We start from the raw sequence: 17340 nt of genomic DNA, 5'->3' as shown, positions 1-17340 counted from the left end.
AATGATAGGCTACAACACATTTTTGTGGGGACACTAAAATAAGTGGATAGCTCAGCATCCAGCTGTGGATAGCACACTGAGAATTAGTCCCAAGTTATATTAACTGATGAGCTGCTACAAATAAAACATGTTTAAAGTCAAATGCTAAACTAAGAAAGAAAGAGAAAAAAAAATCCCAAACTAGAAAATACATTTTAATCTTCACCTCATGCATGTTCTCAGACACCATCATCTCCTGTGTTTAAATCCTATCATAAATGATTTCTGAGTCATGATAAGGCAATATACAGTAATTACTGGCAATAATTATAAATTACAATGTGTATTTTTCTACTCCATTTAAACATATAGTCTGCCTATACAAGCCATCAAAGGACCACACCTGTCACAAATGAGATCCAGTATATCGGTCATAATGCCAAGTCAGACTGGTTCCTCATGATCTAGCAGCTGGCACTTCGTTGTGAGGACTAGTGTTTTGTGTTCCAGAATTTGGTTTTATTTTATTTACAAAATAAGCATAAAATTCATACTTTACCTTATTTGAAATTGTAAGTAAAAAGTATTAAATTGTGTAAGAACAGAAATAAAACTGTTCATATATATGAAAAAAAAAGTATCCAAGTTTACAACTTGATTGAATCTTTAAACAAAAAAATTAGTGGCACAGAACGGAAGCCAAAACATTAATGGAAAAGATAATCCTAAATCCTTTAAGTAAATTGCATTGTATCTCAACAATAAATTACTATATACCTGTTCTGGCCAGAAGCTAGAACAAGATAAAGAGATCTTACAGGGGCAGGAAGAACAGCCAAGTTAAGCCTTTGAAGGCTTATGTGTGTGTAACTGGGATATATAAAAGGTAAACTTGGTCATCGTTCCATCAAAAATTACTCATCACTAAATCCTTTCTTATCTTTTTAGATTACCAGCATTTTAAGGATTGAGCAAGGAAATACATCTACATTTTCCATCTAAGCAAATAGCCCCACTTTCTTTAATTCTCTTTTCTCTCTCTGAGCACTTTATTTTCTTATTGGTTATGAATGGACTGTTGATAATTAAATGTCCTGTGCTTCATCTATTTTATTATTCTGATTTGTTTGTTCTACAGCTTCACACTTAAGATTCTACTCGAAATGGTCACTTTAAAAAAAAAACAAAAAACAAAAACCCACAAACCAGAACCTCTTCCTTTCATTTTTTGCACATTCAAGTTTACAAGTCATTGCTTGCATTCTCTGGGAAAGTGGCACTGTTTTTCTATAAAAGCATGTCCAATCCAGAAAAACTGTTTTAATGAGAATTGCTTCAATAATGGTTGTGTAATCTCCACCCAGAACCTAATTTTAATGATTAATGGTTTTACCTTACTGCTTAACATACTTGCTAACTTGAAGGTGTTGAAATATTTCCTGCCTTTCAATGTGCTAGCAATACAGCATGCATGTATTTCATACCACATAATGAAAGTGTTTATCATACATCAGAACACTGTGGTAAATCCAGATTCAGTAAGCCCTTTGCTAGCAAATTTCTGTTTATGTTAGGTAAATTATGCGCCAGCAAAGAACATGCTCAATGGTTATTTACTGTGATATACATGCCTTTTTGAGCTATGAATTATATCTTGCTCAAAAATGACAATATTTCACAAAATCACCTATGGCATTTTAGGGCCTTAATCTTAACTTCTTTGATCACAGAGTTAAAATTTACACGTATTTTTTATATGTAATATATATAATTTTTTTTCTACCTGCTGTAAATCAGCAGATTGTTAGAGCTGCTGACAGGACTTGCTAGACTTCATAATACTAGGGCAAAATCATTTCCCTTAAATGCACACATTCTGTTCTTTCTTTTGTGATGATATCCTATATATTTAGTTTAGGAGTTTTACTTACAGTGCCAAGGTCTGATGTAAAACTCATTACCATATGAAACCTTTCTGGGAAAATAATGAGTTTTACAGATCGGATAAAATGTAGAAGAATTTTAGGCCTTCTAGTATTTTTGAAATATGAAATAAATATGAAAAGAAATGGAATCTAAACTGAGTCTAGCAGAAAAAAATCCTCACTTCAGTGAGGCAACATAAGAACATAGAAGAGAGGTAACAGAAAGAAATGTAAAGGACAATGAGCAGGTCCTGCACAGCAGAAAACAAAAGCTGACAGAATTAAAGTACTCACAAACTCACACTAACAGTGGTCAAGAAAAATTATAGTAGCAAAAGTTGAACAAAGAGGAGGAAATAAGCAAGATACCACAAAGCAGAGGCCAGAGAAATACTAGGATTCAGCTAGGGTCTGAAATGGAACTTCTCACAGAAGCACAGTGGTTTTTTAAATATTTTTATTTTGAGGAATTTTGCCCTTTCACAAAACAGGGTTTGAACTGTTACTACATTTTTGTTCCAAACACTATTCCAAAGAATTGCAATTAGAGCATTAAGAAAGTAAACAGAATGTAAACAGAAGGTACATGGCACACATACTATATGCGAGTATCTACAAAATTAGGATAAATAAGGTTTCCAATAGGACTATTAGAACATAGTATCTACAGTTCCCTTAAGAAGTTCTTGATACATACAAGGACAATGGATGCAAAAGAAGGAATTATATAATTTAAAATTTTGCCCTGTTTCAACTCTCCTTCTTGTGCTTCAATATTGAATCTGACCTCAGAAATTGGGGCGGGTCTTTCAAGTACATGAAACTAGTGCAGAGACAGTATGTAACATGATGCCAGAAGACAGGTCATCATAACACTGTGATAGAAAGGGTAATTGTGACTTTCTCATCAGCAGGTAGCAGGAAACAGCAATGCCCTGTGATAGGATTAATAAATTACAATGCTCAACAAAACCTTACATTAAAATTATTGAAAAATTACACCTCTGTAGCAGCTGCTGTTCTACATGCAGACACGTTATACACAGGATGGAAATCTCTACTTCTAATCTTATAAAAAGATTGTGAACAGTAGCTCAAAAATACAGAAGTGATGGGTACAACAGAAACACTATCTAAATATCAAAAACTGGCATAAGGAAAGCAATGTTACTTCCTGCATTTCACAGAAAAACTGAGCCAGAGATATCTATGAAAAACTGCTATACTCATTCTCTTCTCTCTGAACAAACAAGCTGATGGATGATAAATTCAAAAGACAAATAGAGTATTTCAGTTGGAAGTGACCTACAAAATGTTTGAATAAGTTATACTTATGTAATTATTCAAATTTCAAAAGTATATCATGGAGGAAGAAAAATATTATTGTATCAGTGAATTACATTCAGAATTCAGAAAAAAGATATTTAATTTTAATTCAAATAAGTAAATATGGGAAAGAAACCACACTGGGGCAGTAACAAACCAATCACTATTTTTATGTATATTAGTATTTTGAAAAACTGAACTTTGTGTTTGCAAAGGAGCTTTAAAAATCATTGGATGTTTTAAAAACACATGATTGCATGCACACACACAATCTAGAAATAATTTTTCTTCTGAATCTTAAAAGTTTCTGTAAAGCTGGGAGTCATAAGCCAGATGGGGTAGAGCTTGACTTCCCAAAATGTCCTTTAATTTTCCCCAAGTTGCTTTGTGATGGTTGTGACCACCAAGATCCATTCCCACTAGGGTTAACATATAAAAGCAAACTACATTCCTTAGCTTTAGACACAATGACCAAATCTTGAAACAACTGAATCAAAATTGATATGAATGTAACTGCTGCATTGTCTTATTTTGTTTGTATGAATGTCATGGTCTCCAAGAAAATGATTACTATGTGGCAATTTCATTTATTTGCTTTTTGGTTATGTTTGCCATTCCTGTGCTTTCCGCATCTGGTTCATCTCTCCCCATGGAAGAGAAATTGTTAAAAGATTCCCTAAAAGGGCTCCCAAGGCAGCTAATCACAGGAAGCAACTGCATAATTCCAGAAACAGAATTATATGAATCCTAGGTTCCACATATCATATTATGCAGTAAATTATTAAATTTTATATGTACAGGCCATACAATAAATGAGATTAATATGACACTGTGTATAAGTCTGTCAGGTACATTTACTTCTCTTTCAAAATTAAAACTATTTTTCTGTGCTTCACCTGGCCCATTTAAGTAATATTATGCATTAATCTGTTAAATAAAATAATCAAACCAAACTTTATTTGATTTAAAATAACTTAATAAACAGTATTTTGCACTTGCCTTTTACAGGCTTGGGCCTCTTCTTATTCCATATAGAATGAAAAATAATTAAGCCATCATAAAAACCAAAAAGTGCACACCTAAATCTTAGAAAGGCACCTTTCTCTAAATGGAGGATAACTACTCTGTTTCTGTAAGATTTTTCTGATGTGTGCAGAATGTACGGATTATGTGTTGGCAGCAGTTATGAGCTTTAGTGAAAGAACTTTCTGTACTGTCCATTGGCAAACTGGCTGAACAATAGAGTAAGTCGACTTCAAATACGTATTTCATTAGATACCATGCAGGAGAATTCTTGTCACAGAAAAAGTGACAAGTTTAATTTTTAAAATGGAAACAAAGAATTTATTAAATTGTTACGAGCAGCAAGAATTATGTTCAAAGCTATACTAAATCTTCAAATCCTCTTCGGAACAGAATTTCAAAAAAGAAGAAATTCTATCAGCAACTTACTAGTACTTGTATAGAAAAACATTTTACATCAGTAGCCACACTTAAAACTGTAGTTGAAATAGCTGTTTTGAATAGTAAGCCTGTATTTAGTATTACTAAGCTGTATTAAACTGTAATACTTACTGTATTTAGTATTGTAAGAGAAGTAACAGTATGGTGAGAGGTAAAACGAGAGAGGACAGAATGAGCTTTACTGTCAGAAATCATCAGTGAGAAGAAAAAAAGAAGCAGTGATGTGCCATATCACCTCTTTACTGACATTGAAGACATGTCTACCTGAGTATGTATCTTTACTAATGCTACTTCAAATGCAGTGAGGTATTCAGAAGAGACAGGAAGAAATAGGTGCATTCTTGATATTGTTAATGATTCAGTCTGACAAATGCTGCTACTGTGCTGTTAAAAAAGAACTTGTCATCAGTACCATTTCTGTGGGAGCATTCATTCTGCATAAAAAGCTAAACATACTGACAGTGAATCCTAAGGGGAGCAAGCAGCTTTTGAAACTCAAGGGCAGAAAAAGATGTGCCAGACTTTGAATGTAAATTGTGTAAAATAAATTGGAACTTACAGGTTTAGAGTAAGGTACAATATACATAGGAACACAGGCATAATTATGCAAATTTGAGGATACATGATCAGTGGTTTCTCAAGAAACAAAATGTGCATATGAAACTTAGTAGGAAAGAAGGATTGGGGCAGTAGATGAAAATCAGAAGACAGACACATCATCGAATGTAAAGACCTGAGGAATGTGAGGAGGGAAATAAATGGAAATATATGAGTAAGAATAATTCTGATTGCAGGACAAAATAAGAATCAACAGAGTGAAAAGAGTTTGAAATGGGAATAAGTGGTAGGATAGCTGGAGAAAATCGGAGGCAGAGTACCACACTAGTTTAGAGTCTTACTACTGGCTTGACTCTAGAGCGGTCTATGTTGTTGAATGGCTTGGGGTGATCCAACAGTAACATTAAGGCAGTCGTTGCTCTACAACACAAGTTTCTAACAGCTATACTTTCTGTCATTTCTTTAAAAATGTTTATTTGTGCCACAACTTACACCATGAACAGCTGAAGGTCTGCTTTGCATCTTTCATTAGTGCTTGTAATCAGTCATTCTATAATGAAATTCTATGAAAAAGTTTAATTTAGTAATTTTAAGTCCAACTCTTTACTCCATCATTTCAATATTCTAGTCAGATTGGATGTAGTAAAAAAAAAGAAACCATTTATGAATAAGACAAAGGTATTGTTAAACAAAATTGTATTTCAGTAGCCATCAAGCACAAACACAACACTATCCCTATCATCATCATCAACTCTTACAGCCAAGAAAAAAATCATCAGTTGAATCAGCCTGAAAACAAATTTATACTGGCATAAGATGAGAGAAATTGCAACTTGAAAGCTAAATCATTGTTATAGAAAAGAAAGTCCACACATATCTTCTCATAAAATTAAATTATATATATACTAGGATTATCATGCCATGATTTATCATTAATTTATTGTTAAAAGTAGCAACTGGACATGTTAGCCCATGGTCTCTCCTTTGTCTAGCTACACCAACATCCCTTTTTCTTCCCCCCCCCTTCCCCCCCACTAATTACAGTATCAGTTTTATCCTAATTAGCTAACAACTGTCAATTAAAGAAGAATTGTGAAAGCCTGGTATTCTACCAAGAACATTTCCAATGTACAGTACACTTGACCAATGTTCTCATTCAACATAATGAGAAGGAACAAGTATCCAAGGCTTTTAAGCGCTGGCATTAGTTGTAAGGATGCTAGCCAAATTCCAAATCACCTAGCCACATTATGCTTACTTGCACTCCCTCTCCACACTAGTCTTCATTTTATATCTTAAAAATATAAGTGAACAAAATTGTTAGTGCACAACACCTGTCCTAGTTCTCAAAAAAGAAAAAAAAGGCAGTTGCATCTCAGTAGCAGCCAAAAAACAAGGGATTCTAATTACATTACATACATTCTTTACAAATGCTAGACAAAACCTACAGTGAAAGAACATAAGTCAAATGGTGCACAGTTAATGAACAAAAAAGATAAAATACTAACTGATGATGCCTTGTGAGTATTCCAAATACTATCCAAAATGTATCAGGCCATTGTATATAAAGTAATGCATCCATAAAATGACAAACTCACATTTTGTAACTGTCTGGGAAAGTCTGGTCTTAACATGGTTTGTATCTTACAGAAACACTATGCCAGAGACTGAATTCAACCATGCATGACAAAAATGAACTATCTGAATTTTACTTACTACTTAGCTGCCCTTTAAAAAAAAAAAGAGAAAAAAAAAAAAGTGGAGAGAACTTTCATTCATCCATACCAAGCACATGATCATTCTGTGCAGAAAAGGATGACTACAAGAAAAATGTTAATATAATTTAAATTCTAACTGTATTATGACACATATGTGTATGGATGTGGGTAATTATTGTGATTGACTGGAAACATCCTTTGCCAGTATGTTTTACATACAATTTCCTAAGGCAGAGAAACAGTAAGTCAAAATTTCAAGGCTCTGTTCAAGCAGTTGAACTAAGACAATATGTGTTGCCTTGATCCCCTTTGTTCCATCCCTAATGGAACCCTCTTAAAGGGGTTAGCTAGCTATCTGTACTAGTCACACTGCTTGTCTCAACTCCAATCTCTAATCTTCAACTTTTTTTTACCTCTTGCCTACAGTCTTCCCCAGCTACTCCTAACATCCCACCATGGGATCAGTCTGCATGCCAGAATTTTCACCTTTCTGATGGAAGAAAATGTACCACATAGGTATTAAAGGAAAGAGATTGGTAATAAAACCAAACAAAAACAATTGAGAAAAATAAGTTACTCAAAAATGGGTAACCCATTCAGTAGCATCACAGTGACTCTTAAAAATGTCCTTAATTCCCTATACCTTTGTTTTACAAAATTGGTTAAAGCTGTACCTTCCCGTAATTTACTATGTCCTTAAGAGATGTATGTACTCATTATTCAGAGAGGTTCTAATCGGCTTTCTACCTCCTCTATTTCGCTTATGTGAATTTTCATTCTGTCAGGCAGTTTGGTTCTTTATTTCCATCACTTGCACTCAGCTTTTACTGTTTTGATGCTTTCTGGATAAAATGTTTCTTTGATCTGGAAATGGCTAACCTTAAAGCCATAGAATCTCTTCAAGAACTTTCAATGAATGACAGTAATTATATACACTTTAAAAAAAAGGGCGGGGACGGCTGCTTTAAGTCTTCAAAATTCTTATGAATTAAACCAAACAGCATCAATATTTCAGACGTTATTCAATATTATATGCCACTATTCACTGTAGTGAGTAGTGATTCCTGACAAATTACACTGGAGACACTGAACTCTCATTTGAAGCTGAAAAATTCTTCAGAACTTGGCGTAAATGTGGAATTGCTATAACTGAACAAAATGGAACCATATTGTCTTAGATACAACAAGCAAGTTTTGGTTCTGTGCAATAGGTTAAATTATATTCTTCCTTACTTGGTGGCCAGTATGGAAAATAATCAAAATATCAGCCATAACGCTATGCTTGTTCCTCATACTGGAAGTATTTTGCTGGAATACTGGAATTTTGCTATGAATACTGGAAGTATTCATAGCATCAGAACTTCTTTGTAGCTCTCTTGCCTTAATCTTGTCCAGTAAGCTACGGAGGTTTATTCAAGTTGAACCTACCTACTAATAATCCACTTTGCAAACAACGCACCCACTTAAGACTGTTTTCCTCCACACTCTGTACCTGTAGTTTTCCAGAGTGCATCATACGTTCTCATCAATGTTTTAGTGTAAGAGACACTTGTTTAAAATACAAAGAGGCTACTTAAGCAGTAACTGCCATTCTTGGATATATATTGTATGTAGTCATATCAGCATTGCCATTGTTTGTACTACAACTACTTAAGGTGTGGGACTTTTTTTACAGGACTTCTATAGCACATTCACATCTTGGCATTCTTCATGCAGATAATAAAAAGAGCAGAATATGCCATAGGAACCACAGTTCCCCTCCAGAGACACAACCCCCCAGCTTCAAAACAGGGGAGAGAGAATATTAAGATGAGCAGTAAATGTACAATCTATTACACAGTTATTGGAAGCAAGATAGCCCTTAAAACATCAGTTCAACCTGCCAGTCAGTTGCCTAATGTTCTTGCTCAAAAATGAATCATAGAATAGTTAGGGTCCTTAAGATTGCCTGTTTCCAACCCCCCTGCCACAGGCAGCAATGCCTCATCCTAGACCGTGTTGCCCAAGGCTCTGTCCAATCTGGTCTTGAACACTGCCAGAGATGGAGCATTAGAATTACTGGAGTGCTGAAAGCAGTGAGCAGAAAATGCAGCTTCAAAATACACAAAACAATGGAATTCTTCACGTAATGAACGGTAATGTAGTTTATTCATACAACGGCATGTTAAGCTAAGGAAGTCCTTACCACAGACCACTGTCAAAATATTTACACAGATCCAAAACTGTATGCACATGTTCATGGAGGAAAAAATTGAATTGTTTCAGGTTACGTGGATGCAGAAAGTCCCTTCAGCACAATCAGTGGTGGCTGGGAGAATGTTCTGCAGGGTGTCTCAGTATCACAGAATCATTAGAGTATGTTAATAGATCTTAATATATGCTTCCTCAGAATTTGTTATTGATCATTGTCAGAGACAGGAGACTAGGCTGGACAAACATGTGCTCTGAATCAATGCATCTAAAGGGTGATCAGGTATTGGAACAGGCTTTCCAGCGACGTGGTGGAACCACCATCTCTGGAAGTGTTCAAAACCCACGTAAATGAGGCCCTCAATGACATGGATTGGTGGTGGACTTGGCAGTCCTGGGTAGAGGTTGGAGTTGATAATCATGAAGGTCTTTTTCAACCTAGTTGATTTTACGATTCTAAAATACAGCTGTTGTCTTGTGGCAACACAGAAAACCAAGGTAGGAGTTAGAGCAGGGTTCCAGAATCATGGTGTTCTAAATGTCAGTATGGGCAATGGAACTGAGAGATGTAGCTAGCAAATAGCTGTGAAAATGTGAGCACAAACCTCAAGATCATGGTTTTCTGTTTAGCGCTTGATCCTCTTCTGTCCTCAATGGAGACATGAAGATCCAGAGGTGACAGGAGGAGAGTATCTGTGCAGAATGAATATAGTTGAAAGTAAAGTTCAAAGAAGATGTGATCATGTCAGAAGGAATAAATAACATTAAGTAAAAGGAATAATCAAACTACAGAGGGAAAGGTGGAAAAGAAGCCCTGTAAGAAGGGGAGGCTATTTATTGTCTTTGTATCTTCCCAGGAAAAAAGACAAGGCAAGCAAAGAACAAAGAACATAACATTCCCCAAAATGATACTTAAGCATGTTTGTAAGTGATCTTAGTGATGCAGTAACAAATTCTGGTGCAAAAAAGGAACCTCCTGAACCCACACATTCTTTCATTACTCTGCATCAGTTTAGTGCTACTACTGTCTGCACAGCTTCTACCTAAATGCCATTTAAGAATTCATTCAAATTCATTTGACTTTTCTTAATCGTGGTTGTATTAAGATGAAATAATTCCTCAGTTTAGTATCTTCAACATTTAGAAGTATTTTGATTGTCCTTTTGTAATAAAAGCTAGAATTCTCCCTTTCTAGCTTTTTATGCATACCACTATCATGTCCACATTATTCAAAATTAATATCCACAAAAGCTGTAGGCTTGATTATGTCACAAGCTCTTTTTTTGTTCTTCATACATGCAGTTTCTTTCAGGAGGGCAAAAAGAATAAAATGTAACAGATAATCCCTGGTACTTCTATTCTGTGCTCAACAGATTGCTGTCTGATGTCTTCTATTACTTTGACCATCATAAATACAACCTACAGACAATTCCGTTCTCTTCCAAAGCAAGTCCACAGGAAGATGCATGAAGTTTGAAATAAACACAGAGTTTTAAGTGAAAAATTCAGATGCATTCCACAGGCCACTCTTAGTGTGTAAAAGCTACATCATCGGAAGTACAGTGTCCTGTGGAAAATCAGTCTGGAATTTCCAGAACATTCCCAATGGCAGTCCTAGCAGAAAAGTAACAAATTAACAGAGCACAGAATAAATAACCTTATTATTTAAAAAATCAGTGTTTTCAGCAAGTGTAGAATTAGGGAAACAGTCACCTTACTAGTTGTCTGCAAGTATTTTCCTCTAAGCAATCTCTGAACTCAGCTTTCACAGTGCAGAACATAGATGTCCTTCCAAGTTCTTAAATCCAGGGAAAAAAATGAAGTAAAAATTGACTACTACATCATTCCACCACTACTCAGAATTCTGTAAGAAAGCTACATTAATTTGTTAAGAGCTAAATCAGACCTAGATGAAATAGCAGATCACCACTGAATTTAAATATAAGTGAAATTCCACATCTTTCTGACAATCCTAGCTTAAACAAGATTTTACTCTATCTGGGAAGAACCAATGTTATTTATAAACAAAATCAGTTATTTAGAATTCCACTGAATATGACAATGAACTTGAAGGAATACATTCCATAAAAAATTCTAAAGATACTGGAAGTACCAGCTTTTCAAAGTCCGAAGTGATATGGTAAGAAGTTCTAAACTGAATATAAACCAGTTCTGGTTTCCATTTTTAAAATCAACATAAATTCATGTTAGTGACTACTTACAGCAACATATAGCTATATATAAATACATATATATTGATTTCTGGAGCTGAGGAAAGATTTTCATGATGAAGGTAAAATAGATTTGTTGTTTGCCCTCTGACATACCAGAAACATATTCTGATGGTAGATACTCCTACTACAAATATTATATTAAAAAACCAAAACAAAACCAAGGGGTTTTTTTTCTTCCCCTAAAGTGTATTTTTATAACTTAACATAAAACTTTAAATATTTAAAAGGATTTTTGAACATCTGCCCTTAAAGTACTTTCCCCCTCTTGAAGTTTCCTGTTACTCGATTTATTCATGTGCCACTAATTCTACAATGACCTTCTCAAGATATAAATGATTGGCCAGTTATACATTAACTCTTGCAAAACTCAGTAACTTATTTGCATGTGAAGCATACGCTCTGTAAAACCACAGAGATTTAATCTGAAGACTTCTAGAGGAACAGAATCTGTGATATTCCAAGTTGTTTATGTCACCTGTTAATCATTGTCACTTTTGGAAATTACTCTTAGCTTGCTGTCTGCCTGTCATTAACCACTAGATGCTCTTGCTCCCGTCTTTTCTATATTAAATAAACCTTTAGGATTCTGTGTTGCACTGAAAGGTACTTGAAAACTTAATTCCATCAACTGTAGATCTTTTCCAGAGAAAAAACCTGGCCAATTTAAATTCCCATGGTATGCACTGTATTTTCCAGACGTACTTCTCTTCCCTGCAGTCCACATTTTTCTAACACACTCTTCAAATCGGGGGCACCGAAACTATGCACAATTACTTCAGCACGATTCTAAAGCAAAGATAAATTAGCGCAGACAAAAGCAGAGCAAAGTACAACGTCAGCGAGGCTCATTCCAAATCAAGCTCAGACCCCCAAACTGTCTTACCGTGGAGCCACAGGAGCAGCTGTATTGGCGCACAAACGCTTCTGAGACTTCTGACACAAACACTGCTGTTGAAAAACACCCTCGTAAACCTGTAGCACTCGTTCAAACTGGCAGAGCTTTCTTCAGCAGTTCTTGCTCTCCCTCCCCCTTTTCATACGGTGCCAACAGAGTAATTTGTGCCGTTATGTGAATCGATTTGGGGAAAATTACCCTGAATTAGTTTTTTCTCGTTTTCTTTCTTCTTGCCAGGCTTTTAGCCCGGGACTCCTCCGCTAAACACCATCTGCGTTAGCACCAAAGCGAATTCAGCGGGGAGCCGGGCAAGGTCGGGGTGGAATGGTGAAGTTTTAGACACATATTAAACAAGCAGCGAGTCCCAGCCAGGAGAAGGCGCTGGGGCAGGCGAGGAGCGCGGCTGAGGCAGACCCCGCGCCGCGCTGACAGACCTCACAGCAATCGGCGCGGGTCAGCGAGGACAGCGCTGAGGGGCAGGGGGCAGAGGCCACTAACCAGCTGTGACCAGCGGGGACCCTGCCGCCCTCCCCTGCCGCCAGCGCCCTCCGCAGCTCAGGGGCGGCTCAGGGGCAGCGCAGGGACAGCCCGGCGCTCGCCCGCTCGGCTCCAGGTAGCCCCTCCTCAGAAACGGCTCGGCTGCTCGTTCCCTAGCCAGCTCTAACCCGCCTTCCCGCCCGCTGCCCAGCGACCAACTGCCCGCCAACTACCGCGGCAGCGGCGTGCACCCGCTCCTCCTCCCTCCGAGCCCTCCCACCTCTCCATCAGCCCGCCCCGTCCACAGCCGCAGCCCCGCCCCACCTGCAGCGCATGCGCAGAGCGCCGCGCGCTCGCAGAGTGGAGTGGGGGGGTTAGCGGCGGCAGCGGGCGGGTGCGGGCATGCGCAGCGTCCGGTCGTCGTGGCAACGGGACGCGGTGTCGGGCGGTCGTGAGGCCGCCGCCGCCGCCGCCGCCGCGGGACATGTCGGAGATCTTGTGCGAGTGGCTGAACGAGGAGGTGAAGCTCTCCCGCAGCCTGGGTGAGTGCGGGCCCCGCTGCAGTGGGAGCGGGCAGGGGCTCGGGGGGCAGCAGGCTTGCCCGTGAGCTCGGGGAGCTGCCTGCTGCAGGGTCAGGATCGAGGGGGTCCCGCGGGCCAGCTCCATGAGCCCTCCCGCTTCGCCGTTGTCTAGATACCTCCTCAGGTACATTTTCAACCTTCATGTGTGCGACGGTGACTTTCGAGGTGAAGTTGTTTGTTCAAGGCACAAGTGCTCTCAGGGGGTATGAGGAGCTCAAGCTTCATCTGCTAATAAGGACTCCAGAGGATAAGAGTATTTTAATACGTTTGCAAAACAGTTTGCAAAGCTTTGCTTTACAAGGCAGGTGTTGTGCTGGCTTTAGTGAAGCATTTCTTCTGCAAGGAGGGAGCAAATTTCCGTGGAAGAGAAGCACTTTAGATCTAGCTTTGTTTTCCTTTGCATTTCTTAGGGAAAATTTAGTAGTTATACTTTATAGATATTGCCACAATCTTAATGATAATTATGACAGTGTTTGCTTTTTAACACTGAAAGTTATAATTAAATGATTAATTAAACTGTACCAATAGGATAAGGGGGAATGGATTTAAACTGAAACAAGGGAAGTTCAGGTTAGATATGAGGAAGAAGTTCTTTACTGTGAGGGTGGTGAGGCGCTGGCACAGGTTGCCCAGAGAAGCTGTGGCTGCCTCATCCCTGGCAGTGTTCAAGGCCAGGTTGGACAGAACCTTGGGTGACATGGTCTAGTGTGTGTTGTCCCTGCCCACAGCAGGGGGTTGGAACTAGTTAATCTTAAGGTCCTTCACAACCCAAACTGTTCTGTGATTCTATGATTGCCTAAAGTTTAATAACTACAAAATACTACTGCAAAAACTACTGCAAAATAACTACACTGAAAGCAGATTTATTAGTGGCTTGAAAACCAGTTACTGCTAGATCAACCTTCTAAAATTCCTCTGAATTATTTGATAAAGTTTGGACAACTTTTTTATGAAAATAATAATCTATTTTATTAAAATTATTGTATGAATTTTTTTTTGTTCGTTTTTGCTAACAACAAAACCCCCAAATTTAGTTCCAGGATCAATTTCAGAAGATTTTTCTAATGGCTACCTCCTAGGAGAACTTCTACATAAATACGATCTTCAGGATGACTTTGATCAATTTTCACAGAGCAGGTTAGTACATGTCGATAACATGTCTCTACAGAAATTAGACAAAATATTTAATTTTCAGGTAGGATTTGCTAATGCACAGCAGGAAAAACATCTAGATCTTACCAAGATTCGTTACATTTATCAGTGAGTCAAAAGCTACTTGTATTTGACACATGAATATGCTTCATATTTCGAGAGAGATTGGTAATTCTTCTTCAAGAAAATTGTGCATTTTGATTGAAACTATGATAATAGCAGGTTAGACCAAAAAGTTCAAAAGACCCTCACAGCTACAGGTTGGCCAGAGAAGAGATTCAGACCAGCCCTGTAGAGAAGGTCTTGGGGGTGTTGTTTGATGAGAAACATGAGCCAGCAGTCTGCGCTCACAGCCCAGAAACCAGCCATGTGCTGGGCTGCATCAAAAGAAGTGTGACCAGCAGGTGGAAGGAGGTGATCCTACCCCTCTACTCTGCTCTCATGAGACCTCACTTAGAGCACTGCATGCAATTCTGGTGTCCTCAACATAAGAAGGACATGGAGCTGTTGGAGCTGTCCAGAGGAGGGGCATGAGGATGATCAGGGGCTGGAGCACCTCCCGTATGAAGACAGGATGAAAAAATTGTTGCAGTACTCTACAACTTTGTAAAGATAATCTGATGTTTTCATCTTTCTTCATTATTTTCAGACATTGATTTTTTGACAACTATTTAGAGTTGAGGCAATGTTTTCTCAATTCCACGATATTTCTTCTGCACCTTAATTATTGCTGTGTGATAGTCATTGTATGGTCTTGGAATCCTGCAAAAAGCTATACTTGTCTAATCTTGCTTAATATCTATAAAGTAATATTTTGAAAATTTGGACTATGCTGTAAAGGAACAGCATGTTTTTCATGGATCATTTGGTAAGCTGGTGTCACTTTAATATATTTTATCGTAGCCTAAGGCAAGACCATACCTGTTGGGATGGTTGTGGGATAAATGTAGATTCATTTTTTAGGATAGGCAACCGTAATCTAGAAGGCACAAACAGAAAAGAATGTGGGGTCATTGTGACTGACTACTCAAGGTCTTCTTACCTATATTAGCTGCTTACATTGCACAGTTCTTAGACATAAAGGCAAGGGAATAATAATTGAGAAAATAAAACTGCTTTTTTAAAAGGAATACTACTGGAAAACTTTTTCCAATTTAGTTGTCCATATTTGAAAAAAAAAAAAATTGTGGCTTTCCCTGAAAATTAGCTTGAAATAAGATTTTTGCATTATGAAGCAAGGTTAAGAAATTCCATCTGATCTGATTACAGAACAAAACGTTAGGAAGTGGTATCATCACAGCTTCTCAATGCATGTGAGGTGATTTATGACAATAGGACCTTGACTAAAATGGCAGAAAAATTTTCAATAGTTGTGAGTGGCAGTTATATATAATTGTGTAAGAAATAAGGCATGAGCTATTATGGTGAGAATAATGAGCTCCTGGACTGTTTCGTCTAGGAATAAGGTGAGTTCTGTGTTACTGGAACATCTTAAGTTAAAATTGGACATTTCTGTAGAATTATGCTGTAGCTAAATTGACCTCAACAGCTTGTTGGTTCCTGTGAAAAAACTGTTGTGAACTCAAGTGATAGAGCAGTGTAGAAAGCATGATGTTCTGACTCAGGTTGAAGTTACGGATTTTTTAAATGAAATTCAATGTGTTAATTGTGATACACTGATGATTTATTGTTACTGGGTTTTGACCTGTGTAGATGTTGATTTTGAGTTCTTCCACAGGAGAATCTGCATATCAAGAGAAACATTAATCTGCAATCCACTATTTCAGTTTTGAATGTAAATTGCTCATTGAGACCATAATCTTTGTTTTCTACACTAGTCCAACCCATGTTTCCATTTCTTTTTATTGGCGAAATATGGCAAAGGGTTGTGAGGGTTAATGGATTATATAGACTTTTTTTTTTCTTTTTTTCTTTATAATCTCCCATATTTTGGCTACTTAGAGCTCAAGTGGATTGATACAGTTTATATAGACATTTCATTCTAACCCTGTTCTCTTTTTGCATGGTATATGATTAGCTGCAATCATCGTCAGTAACCTTTTGCTGTCAGATGCACTTTGTGTGTGTATGTATCAAGATTTATGCAATCCAATGTGTTCTCTATTTTTTCCAAACGTTATGCTGGTAGACCAATGCAGCTACGTGTACTGCAGTATAAAACCTAAGACAAAGAGTGTATCATATTATTTTAAGGAACTACTCTGTGTTTTCTTTTCCCCTACTATTTTCATATAAATGTCATGACCATGCTTGTTGAAGCAAGGTAGAATTGAAACTAAGTTTTTGTTCTTATTTTTTTTTTTGTGTTGTTCTTCTTAATCATATAGGGTTGCAATTGCAAAACTAAACAATTTTTCTCGCCTGGAGCCCACGCTTCATCTCCTTGGTGTACAATTTAATGAGAATGTGGCCCAAAACATCATGACAGGACAGCATGGGGCTGCAACAAAGCTTTTATATGAATTGTATATTGCTTTGGAAAAAAAGAGAAAGACAAAGCTCACCAGAGTAGCCATGGAAGGAATGAGACCTGCAGCAACTGTAAAGCTTAAGTCTATTGAAAGTGTTTTGTATCGAGAGGTAACTAACTGTGCCTATTTTGTATAAATATATAGGAAAAAACGTAGTAGTTTTACATGTACGTTCCAGGCATGATGCGTGCTTCCCTCCCCACTTTTTAAATCTCCTATTCAAAACCTCATATTTATATGGAAAAGAAACAGTCCTTAATCATATTTTTTATACAGAGACTGTGGGATTACACAGTTTATCTGTGACTCATGAGGATATTGATTATCTGTTGTTTGTGTTTCTTTGTTT

At 37.4% G+C, this 17340-nt stretch overlaps 2 protein-coding genes across 10 annotated transcripts in view; one reads left to right on the top strand and one right to left on the bottom strand.

The window, feature by feature from the left end:
• The window catches only part of PRLR (prolactin receptor), a 157855-nt gene extending 144975 nt beyond the window's left edge, over positions 1-12880 (bottom strand). Inside the window, exons 1-2 of one of the 2 annotated variants that reach the window (XM_030470009.1) lie at positions 12278-12880; positions 9766-9853 (exon numbers count right to left, since the gene is read on the bottom strand). The gene's annotated coding sequence lies outside the window, so the exon portion shown is untranslated. The remainder of the gene's footprint in view (positions 1-9765; positions 9854-12277) is intronic. The other variant, XM_030470010.1, reaches the window with a different exon arrangement.
• Positions 12881-13162: 282 nt separating this feature from the next.
• SPEF2 (sperm flagellar 2) overlaps positions 13163-17340 on the top strand; it is a 78001-nt gene continuing 73823 nt past the window's right edge. For 7 of the 8 annotated variants that reach the window (XM_030470403.1, XM_030470402.1, XM_030470401.1 and 4 more), the window contains exons 1-3: positions 13163-13308; positions 14382-14484; positions 16848-17100. In XM_030470403.1, the coding sequence (XP_030326263.1) occupies positions 13251-13308; positions 14382-14484; positions 16848-17100 (414 nt within the window). In that variant the 5' untranslated portion in view covers positions 13163-13250. The remainder of the gene's footprint in view (positions 13309-14381; positions 14485-16847; positions 17101-17340) is intronic. The other variant, XM_030470404.1, reaches the window with a different exon arrangement.

Source organism: Strigops habroptila, chromosome Z (genome assembly GCF_004027225.2).
Source record: "Strigops habroptila isolate Jane chromosome Z, bStrHab1.2.pri, whole genome shotgun sequence".
Taxonomy (NCBI): Eukaryota; Metazoa; Chordata; class Aves; order Psittaciformes; family Psittacidae; genus Strigops; species Strigops habroptila.
This window is presented reverse-complemented; position numbering and strand designations above follow the sequence as displayed.